Here is a 10,169-nt window from a genome sequence, read left to right on the forward strand (position 1 = left end):
TTTTTTTTTTTTTTTTTTGCCCCCAATTTGTGTTTGTCTTTTAACTCTACATGCGTCCTCGCGGGCAAGCTCTATGTTTATGCATAGTCGCGCTTGTGAGACCCTTCCTGTCTGGCCTCCGTACCTCGCATCCTGCTGACCATGACCTTCGTCACCTCGAGAGGACGGAAAGTATTACCTCAGGGATTCTTCTGCTGCTTCTGCGATTTCCTGAAGTCTCTACCGCATCCGGAACTGGTTTTTTGTAAAGCGTCAAATGGGGGTCTAAGTATTGACTTTCAGGTGGACAAGTGATCAAAAAATATTTCGGGATTTACAAGTACGACCTATTTTCGTTCATGTAATTTACAAGAGCGAAATTCCCGGGGTAGCTCCCCGGGGATTCTCTGCTCTGTCCGCCCACGTCTGTTTTTCCTCCGGTACCATTCCGATTGTATTGCTACAGACCCATACTGTGTTTTGATACCTGACAGGGCCATTTTCCTTCATTAGCCGTCTTTTTCATAAATTTTCTCGGATATTCTGGTGCATTTAGTCTTCTAAGGGAACTTTACAGTCAAGTCGTCAAGAACGGAGCGCACGTTAGGTGCGGATGTGGAATAACCTCCAGCATACATCGATAAGCGAAAACCAAGCGAGAGACAGCGGCGGGTGTAACATGCAGCTACTTGTGTAAAAAAAAAAAGTAGAGGAAAAAATATACACACGCCCTTGTAACTTTGTTTTCATGTGCAAAGATATCTTTAAAAGAACACACAAGAATGAATAAAACCAGGTGCTTCCCTGGAGGGGGCTGGGGGCCGGGGGGAGGGCGGACAACTCTACCACAGAGCGCTTCAAGTTTGAATCACTATGTCTTGAAAATAAGTAAATAAATAACTACGTTAAATAAATTTAAGTTCACCTAAAACATCTCATCATGGATTTCAACTGGAATTGCACTGAACTATTTATCAATTTGGAGAGAAATGACATTTTTTTATATTGCGCATCTTCTGTCCAGTCGTGTGATTGTTCCATATACCATTTCATGTTTGTCAGTAAAATTGTATTATTTTTCTTCAGATAGGCTCGCTCGCTTCTTGTTAGATTTATACCTAAGTATTTTATGGTTGTGATGGCTATTATGGGTGAGATTTTTTACAAAGTTATAATTTCCAGCTGGATCTTACTGGTATGGAAGAAAACTGTAGACCTGGCACTTGGCTACGTCATTGACCTCTCACTGCTTCCGTTAGCTTTTTTTCATCGGTAACCTTGAATCTTACAGGTGAACAAACTCTTGTGTCATTGCTAGAGAATGAGAAATTCATCATTTCATTCCCCATATCGGTACTTCACTTATTTTTCCCGTTTCTTGCATCCTGGAACCTCCAAACGGTGCCCACAGCGGAGCTGCCGGGCATCCTTGCCTCTCCTGGTTTTAACTCTGGTGCTTTCCACGGAGTTAAGCTTCCTCGTTAGCTCCTGATAAATGTTTAGAAAGAACTTTCCTTCCAGCCCAGTGTAGGATGGACGATCAAACGCCACTGGGCATCCATCAGAAAATATCTTTTTCCCTTCTCCTTCAACCGACGAATCATAAAACGCGTTGAATCGGGAGGCTTCCTAATTTCGCATTATTCCGGAAGGAAGCCCTTCCGGACGAAGGGGAATTTTTCTTTTAACATCTTGCCGAGCTTAAGCCGTCGTTGCTGAGCAAACACGTACCGTTTGCTAGTATTTTATTCAGGATGTTCGCACCTCGTGAGCAGGACGCTTCGGTGTTCCGTGTCGCAGTAAGGATTACACCTCAAGGGGAGCCCCGAGGGAGGGGGGCTTGTCCCGAACGACACAGGAGAGTCTGGTTTCATCCTGCCCGGGAGCCCGCAGCCTTTTCCCCTTTCCCTTCGGAATTGAAGAACGTCACCAGCTCTGACTAGGCACGTTCGTGTTTTCCTCCCACCTTGTGCCTGCACGAGACTCGTTTCCCTGCACTCATGAGAACGGTCTCCTCGGACGTCACGAGTTAATGCCCTTCACCTCGGGACTCTATCTCAGGGGTATGACCCCTTCCAGAGCTGCCGACCGACCGCGGCGTCTGTCTCCTGCGCTTGGGGGTTCCGCGCTGAATTCTGGGGAGAATTTCTCGGATGATGATTTTTTTTTTTCCTAGATGATTACTTTTGTTGGTTTTTTTTTTAAATTTTTTTGATGATTACTTTTAAATTCCAAGTATCCTTTTCCCCAACACTTTGCTCTCATTTGACCGATGACTGTCCACTGAAATCTCATGCACAGCGCCGACTGGGCTGGCGCTGCGAGGCTCTGCTCGGTGTTTCGCATCCGGTCTGTCTGCGGAGGCGTCTGCGCCTCCCCTCGGGACTGGGGACCGCCGCTGATGACTCATATTTTGACGTGCAGGTTCAGCGGTCGGTGGCCTTCCCCTCCGTCCCTGGCGAGGCGGGCAGCTGGGGACACCAAGCCCGCGAGGCGCTTGGACCTTCCCGGAAGCCCCGCCGAGGGGCGCTGGGGGCGCTCACTGCAGGCGTCGGGGGGCGGGGGGCTGTGCCCGCTTTCGGGTTGGTCTAGAATCCATTACGTGCGCGGGACGCGGCTCTTTTCATCGCGAATGTCGCATCCTTCTCCTTTCGGCCTTCGTGTTGGTTTGGCGTCGACGGGGAGGAGAGCTTGACCCGGCGAGCACCTGCTCAAACCCTCCCATCCAGAACGTTCTCCTGCAGTTCTCGGGGTCCAACGCGTTTCTTTCCGGCCACGCCTGGGACTTCCGTGGGATTCCGTTTTCTTCCGCATCTTTTTAGGTTATTTTCCGCATTGTAGCATTAATGCAGAGTCGATAAAGAACGTTGGAGACTTTTTTTTTTTTAAGCACAAACACTAAAACAACCCCCAGAGGCTTAAGGAAGGAAGCCATTGTCCAACTGTGACCCACGACCCCTGCTCCCCCCGCGTGCGGGGTGTCGCTTCAGTAGTCACACTGTGCGTAATGAGTCATAGCCCTACTGTGTCCTCTGGCCCGCAGCCACCGGTTTCCCCTAAATCGGCGCCGACGCCCAGCTGTGGGTCCCCAGCTATTCAAGCCCTTGCGCCCTGGGTTGGCTTCGCCTGGGTGATGGCGCCGGTTCCCCGCCTCCCCCCGCCCCCGGTCCCGCTCCTCCCCCACCTTGGGACACGCCCGCCGTGGACCCCCGCAGCCCGCCGGCCTCCTCTGCTTTTGACTCCCTCGCGGCTGGACCGTGCGCCCCTCGGCGTTTGCTGCTTGCCTAAGAGGCTGCCTTTTTGGACCCTTATGCCCTCCCTCCCGAGGAGGCTGGGAACCCCCGCGGGCCGCACCCGCATCTACACATCTATGGGGCGCTCGGGGACGCACGCCCCGCGGGACGCAGAGCCGCTTACGCTTTTTGCGCTCGTCGTTGGCGGCCTCGCAGGTCTTGGCGTAGAGGCAGCGCACGCCCTGCAGCTCCTGCTCCTTGTGGCCCCGGGCGCACGCGGCGATCGAGTGGCGGTCGTGGCTCTTCTCCAGCTGCATCTGCAGGCGGGCCAGGTGCTGCTGGATCCCGTAGAGATCCACCCCCAGCTCCTGCCGCTGGACCCGGCTTTGCTTGGTGGCCACGTCCTGTAGCAGAGAGAGAAACGCGGTCAGCGGGGCGAGGGCGCGCCAGGCGGCGCAGGGCGGCGGTACGCACCAGCTCCTGGAGCTCCAGGGTCAGCTTCTGTATCTGGCGGTGCAGGTGGCTCTTCAGAGCAGCCTGGAACCTCAGCATCAGGGGCTGCAAGGACGTGAAGCACACCCGTTAGTCCCCTGTCTCCGCCCGCACCTAGCCTGAGGCACCACCGCTATGGGAGGGGGTTAATGGACGGGAATGACTACCACTCGGAGGGGCTCCCCACTTCTGGGGAGCCACAAAGTAAGGACACCAGAGGTCTCGTCCACAAAGTAAGGACACCAGAGGTCTCGTGCGTGTGTTGGCAAGCTGGGGTGGTGGTCCGGGCTTCATTCCAGGGGCGGGCCAGAGGGGAGTCCTTGCACAAACTGAGCACCCAGCCCCTTTCCCAACACGCCCCCATCTTCCCACGGGACGGGGAGTATGGGGCTTTCCAAACGGGTCCATCGTCAAGACCTGCCTTCCCCGCTTGCCAGAGGTCTCAGAGGATGGGGCACATGACCTGGTTGGGACACTCAAGGCACTGGCTCCCGGTCGGGGCGGTTTTGCCCTGACCCCGCAGTGCCCGGAGATGATCCGGCTGCCACCACTAAGGGAGGGGCGTGCTACTGGCAGCTAGCGGGTGGCGGCCAGGGGTGCCGCCCATCCCATAACGCCCAAGATGCTCCCACCACAGAGAATGAGCGGGTCCCCCATGCCAGCGGTGCTGAGGCTGAGAAACGCTGACTCGGGGCACATGGCCTAAAAGGAGAATACGCTTTACCAAGCAGCCGGCCGAGCCCCAGCGGGGAAGATTTGGGGCCCCGGGTTGGATGGGAGCGTGACGTGTGGGGGTGGGGAGTGGGCCTTGGAGGTGGAGGGCAGAGAAGGGCCTGAATGGCAGGGGGCGGCATGTCCATGTGGGGCCACAGCAGGCCCGGGGACTCTCTCCTTACGTGGTCTGGGTCCAGGACCACCAGCTGGGACCCGTCGTCTTCCGTCTCGTCGCTGCCCTCGGACTCCACTCTCTCCAAGGCGCCTTCCTCCACCCCGCTTGGCAGCCGAATGCTGTCCAGGAAGGAGGGCTGGGCTCCCTCCCTGGGGTGGGCGACTGGCTCCTCCAGGGGGGCGCCTGGGGGGCAGCGAACACCGCCGAGAGTTGGCGGCGGCGTCACACAAGGCTGACTCCCAGCCTCATCTCGCGTGTGGAAAGGAGGAAGGGCCCGTGAGTGGGTCCAGTTCAGAAGCGCGGGGCGTGGCCCCTTCTGCCCACGGGTCACCGGTGCAGCGCTCCCCGGGGGAAGGGTCCCTTCTTAAAGGCAGGAAAAAAGGAAATATATTCTGTAGAAATAGGGAACGGAGAGCTGGCTTGTACGGATGGACTAGATCGATTTCGGGGAAAAGGACGCAGCTGATAAGGTTGGAGGAAAGGAAGCTGGCCGTGGGCTCGTCCGCCTCAGCCGGGCGGCCCCCAGCCGCGTCCCACCCGCTCACGTGTGCGCTGTCCTCGCGTCGCTTGTAAGGGAAGCGAGGCGCCTGGCGTTTGCGTCACATGCAGAGAGAAGTACCCTGTTTTCCCATTTACACCACGGCGGGACCCAGGAGCCAAGAAGCAAAGACCGGGGCGTGCCGGGAGGGCCTTCGAAACCCAGCAAACAGGCGCGCGTCCAGGGACGCCGTCACCGAGCTCGCCTCTAAGACCAGGAGGCCGTGAGACACGGTGGTCGGGGCTGTGGGCTGGGCCGCCGTCGGATCTCGGTCAAGGCCTGGTTCTTCCTGGGACAAGTTACTTAATGACTCTTAGGGTCTTTGCACAATGGAGAACAGATCCCACCTCATCGGTTAGCGCGGAGAGTAAATGTTCACCATATCTGCTAATGATAGTTTTATGTGTTGGCTCTTAGCCGAGCAGGACAGGAGGTAATGGGTGGCGTGCCCCTGGCACGGAGGGGCTGTGAAGGGGCTCACCCGCGGGTGAGTGCCATGGTACCTGGCCCCCATGCGAAGGGCTCCTCCAAGCTCAGGAGCAGCTCTTCGAAGGACTTGTCGCTGCTCCCCTGGCTCAGCCTGAGGCGGCGCCATGCCCCGGAGGGAGGGGCCTTCTGCACGGGCTCCTCATGAGACATTTTCTAGAGCAAGAACAACCAAGCCTGCATCACTGAGGGCTTCATCAGGACCGAGAGGTCATTCAATGCGCTTCGTTACGGTGCTCAAAGTCGAACATGATTGTTAAAGGAATAGAAAACCATTTGGAGATAAACATTATTTGGCTTTTGCAGATGGTCAAAATGGAAATCGTCTCCCACCCCAACAAGAAATCCCGGAGTGGCCTCTGCCTGTTTAGATTTGAAGCAAAGTATGGACGCTGAGGGACAGGTGACTGTTAGGTATGGGTTTCTTTCCTGCAAATGCTGATCTCCCCGAGAATGGTAAGCAACACATTTGAGCATCCTCTCTATAAAAGCATATGGGAAGGCCTCAGCCCCGGACAGCGGTCCCCCAAGGGGACCGTTTCTTCTCTCCTTTCAGACCATTCCGCTTTACGGACATTTCGATAAGGAAATATTTTCCCTCGATAAAAACGCCTGGCCCCATTTTAGTTTTAAAAGAGACTCTTGTAATTATTATTGTTGACAATAATTATCGCTGATGATGAACCGGAGAAGGTTCCCAGCCACAGTGACCCTGCGCAGACCTGGCAAGGGGACACTAGTCGCTTCTCTTACCTGTGGGGGAGGCGGCCTCACGGAATTAAAGACCTTGCCTGAAGTGTGAGCAGCAGCCAAGGGCGTGTTCAAAGCCGGGCTGCCCCGACCCCCAGCTAACGCTCTTTCTCACTCTATTTCTCCAAGTGACATTGGCTCTAAAATGACGTCTGCTACATCCAGAGCCTTAGTGACATCAGTGGGGAGCCCGAGTCAAATGCCCACCTCTGGGGTGTCCAGACGGGGCTTTTCCTAATGAGAAGTCAGCGAGGCCGCCACACACGGCTGGACTCGGCAGCCCCCACTCTACATCCTGTCTCTTCGGAAGAGGAAGGAAATGGGGCTCCGTCTCAGGGTCTCTGCCCTTCTGGTGGGTCAAATTTGGAAGCTGTTTCCCAGCGAATTTTCCAGAAACTAGGCCCAAGGATGGGAATTGGGTTTACAGCTCCACAGGTGACCTGCACTTCAAAGCCAGTGGTCACCTTAGAAGGTAAACACGCTGTTCGTTTTGTCACTGTTAATTCTTAAAAGCGGTCTGGGTTGCCTGTGTCATTCGTAAACATGAAGCTTAAGGAGAGCTCAGAGATTATGGATCGCATGAGGCTCCCGTGAAAGAGCGACCATCCGCCATCACTGCTACGTGACCCAGGGCGAGGACGCCCCTTTGCCTCTGTGTCCTCGTTTGTGCGATGGGAATGGCAGCAGTCCCCACCTCACAGGGCTGCTGTCGGGGTTCACTGCGAGGGAGCTTGCATCCCAGAGTCGACGACAGAGAAATGCAATGCTTCCCGCCCCGCCCTGCACCCCACCCCCGGGTTCCCTTCCGGAACATTCCAGACCTAAAGCCAACAGGTGAGCCTGGCTCATGAGGGGCGAGGGGCCGGAACAGGGTGAAGGGGGTGGTTCCCGAGGCTCTCCTCGTGGGGGTCATCGCAGCCGTTCCTCTGTCTCCGTGGCCACTCGGAACAGATGGCCACATAAAGAGTGTTTCCGTCCCCGTGGGAAGTTTGACTGGACGGCACTGCTCTGGAGACCGGACATGCGTTGGCCTCACATGGAGCGTCTGGGTTTGGGGACACTCGGCGGGTCCGACACTCGGCATTCTAAGGCCTGAGTTCGCTAAGGAATTTCTAACAGAGATTTGCGACTTGTGTTTACGGCGTCCTCCGAGTTCCTCGCATGGGGTGACAAAGCACGTAGACGGCGAAATACCTGCATTAAACGGACCTCAGGGACACTCACCGATTGGCCAGCCCCGCGTCCAGAAGCACCCTGACCCGTTTGCTCAGATGAGCCTAATACCTGCGGGGGTGGCTCTGTGGAGGTGTCCTCCTCGTCTCTGGATTCCGACAGCCAGAGGGACTCTCCGTCCTCGCGATCAGCCTCCATCCTCTCCAGGTCACCCGTGTCCGTGGGGCCGGCTTCCTCTGCGGGCGCGTCCTCGGCATGAACGTCTGAGGAGCTCAGGTCTATGGAACTGACTCTGCCTTCAGGGGAGGTGGTTTCCACGTCGGACTCCGACTCCCTTCCAAACTGCGATGCCTCTTCCACTTCCACGGCCTCTTCGTCCTCACGTTCAACTTCCCCATCGTCCCCGGCCTCGTCATCGTCTCCGGCTTCTTCGTCATCGTCTTCGGCTTCCTCGTCATCGTCTTCGGCTTCCTCGTCATCGTCTTCGGCTTCCTCGTCATCGTCTTCGGCTTCTTCGTCATCGTCTTCGGCCTCCTCGACATTTCCAGCTTCCCCACCGGTTGTCGCCTCCCCTTCAGGATGCTCTGGAGCATCAACGGTTTCTTCATTTTCCTGGTCACTGGTCTTCTCTGTCGTTGATACCTATGGCCGTGGCGGGGAGGTGGGGGGATCAGGGAACAAAGTAGAAAGGATCTCGTGAGGTTGGATTCTCCATAGAGTAACGTGCGGACGGGAAAGCTGCCATCGAGCTTTCGAGCGTCGCTGAGAGATCACGTTTCATGCTTTCACTTATCTGAACTCTCTCTTATTTTTTGTTTGTAATTATTTTGTATCCTTCTTTTCGGGAAGTGAATTCTGAACAACTCAGGCCATGGAAGAGTAGGATGTCCCTGGTGTCCCTGACTGGCCACCGACGCGTTGCGTGGGGTGGAGGGAAACAGGTTCTCTGTGACCGTACGGAGTGTCCCCGAGCAAGTCCCAGCTGTTTAATTCCCAGTGAACACGAGCCCGGCACGACTCACCCCGCGGGGAACCTTACCCTGTCGGCTTCCTTATGCTGGTCCTCCTCGCCTTCAGAAGGCCAGCGTCCTTCCTGGTGAGACCTGGTGGCCGAGAGACAGCATAATCGTTTCACGTAATAGCCGTTGCCTTCCCTGGCATTTGTCACTGCCTGGATGTCTGTATATCTATTTACTTGTTAATTATCTGCCTCCCCTCTTGGCCGTTGGCCATGACTTTGTCATGTGTGCCCCTAACCCCAGAACTAAATCATGCCTGTCACGTGGCGGGGATGCCACGAAAGAGTCGCTCCGTGAATGAATGAATGAATGAATGAATAAGACGATTATCGAAACATCAAAGGAACGGCACAGATAGATTACGCCAGAAAGGTCGCCTTAAATATACTCGTGTCTGTGACAAAACGGGGGAAAAGGAAGACAAAGTAAGAGGAAACCGCACAAAAAGGACAAACGCTCCGCAAACTCTTGGCTGGTAAAAGAATGTCCTGAGTTACGTTCTCAAAATTATTTCGGTTTGTTTCCGATCAGAAAATACAAGCGTATTATGTTTTAAATAAAAAGTCAAACTAAAACACAAATGTGTGACGCAAACAATAAAAATCCCCTGTGACTTTTCCTCTCCTTCTCAAGTGGTAATAGTAAGATTTAAGGTATATTCTTTCAAATGTTTTTCTATGCATTTCCACACACACACACACACACACACACACACTCTCTCTCTCTCTCTCTCTCTCTCTCTCTCTCTCTCTCTCTCTCTCTCTAAGGCAGGGCTCACTCTCCGCATACCGTTTGGCATTCAGCCTTTTCACTTAAGGTAACCTGACTTCTTTCCCTGAGGTACAGAGACCTACCTTAAAAAAAAAAAACTGAAAAATACGGAAGCGTCTAAGGTAAAGGGCAAATTCTTTCAAATACATTCTGTGCTTTTAAAGGAAGCATAAGAGCAGAGCGGGTGCCTGGTGGCAGGCTCTTCAGCAGACTGCCCTCTCGGTGTGGTCAGGACACTGGCGGAGGGGCTGCCTGACCGGAGGGACCCCCAAGTCTGGTGGGGGGGATCCTCCCTTTCGGGAGGGTGGCGGGGGCTGGGCTGGTCTCCCGCTCCCCAGCGCCACCGCAGGGGCTCCGCAGCAGACGCTGCCAAGCATAGTGGTTGCCATGGTTACGGAGGGGGCGACAGGGTCCCAAGGTTTTAGAGGGTGGTGCTCTTAGAGCGAGAGGAAAGAGGGAGGAGGGTACCGCAGTGGACAAAGGGACGGGCGGCGAGAGGGTGAAGAAGCCGGGGCGGGGGCGGGAAAGGCCCAGAGGGTGGGCACGGAAGGGGCAGAGGCGGGAGGAAAGGGGTGGCAGGGGAAGGGGCGCCCCGGGGGCTACGGCGGGGGGGAGTTGCGGGGTCCGCTCTGAGCCCCGCGGTCCTGCGGCCCCGCTTACCCGCCGGCCTCGCCACCCGGCTCCGCCATCTCCCGTTGCTAGGCGACGCTGTCAACATCCGGCGGGCGGAGACCAGGCGCGCGTGGCGGGCAGCGGGCCGGGCGGCCATTGTGCCATTTCTGTGCACTAGAAACAGACTCTCAATATGCAAATATGTTAAAGCATAAATATGGATCCTC

The 10,169-nt window shown here is 55.6% G+C and overlaps 1 protein-coding gene across 1 annotated transcript in view; it reads right to left on the reverse strand.

The window, feature by feature from the left end:
• CCDC40 (coiled-coil domain containing 40) overlaps positions 1–10,163 on the reverse strand; it is a 37,080-nt gene extending 26,917 nt beyond the window's left edge. The window contains exons 1-7 of the mRNA XM_023523016.1: positions 9,991–10,163; positions 8,580–8,643; positions 7,652–8,182; positions 5,635–5,773; positions 4,601–4,776; positions 3,687–3,770; positions 3,397–3,616 (exon numbers count right to left, since the gene is read on the reverse strand). Of these exons, the coding sequence (XP_023378784.1) occupies positions 3,397–3,616; positions 3,687–3,770; positions 4,601–4,776; positions 5,635–5,773; positions 7,652–8,182; positions 8,580–8,643; positions 9,991–10,019 (1,243 nt within the window). The 5' untranslated portion in view covers positions 10,020–10,163. The remainder of the gene's footprint in view (positions 1–3,396; positions 3,617–3,686; positions 3,771–4,600; positions 4,777–5,634; positions 5,774–7,651; positions 8,183–8,579; positions 8,644–9,990) is intronic.
• Positions 10,164–10,169: the final 6 nt, after the last annotated feature.

The sequence above is a fragment of the Pteropus vampyrus genome, unplaced genomic scaffold, assembly GCF_000151845.1.
Source record: "Pteropus vampyrus isolate Shadow unplaced genomic scaffold, Pvam_2.0 Scaffold371, whole genome shotgun sequence".
NCBI classification, from domain to species: domain Eukaryota; kingdom Metazoa; phylum Chordata; class Mammalia; order Chiroptera; family Pteropodidae; genus Pteropus; species Pteropus vampyrus.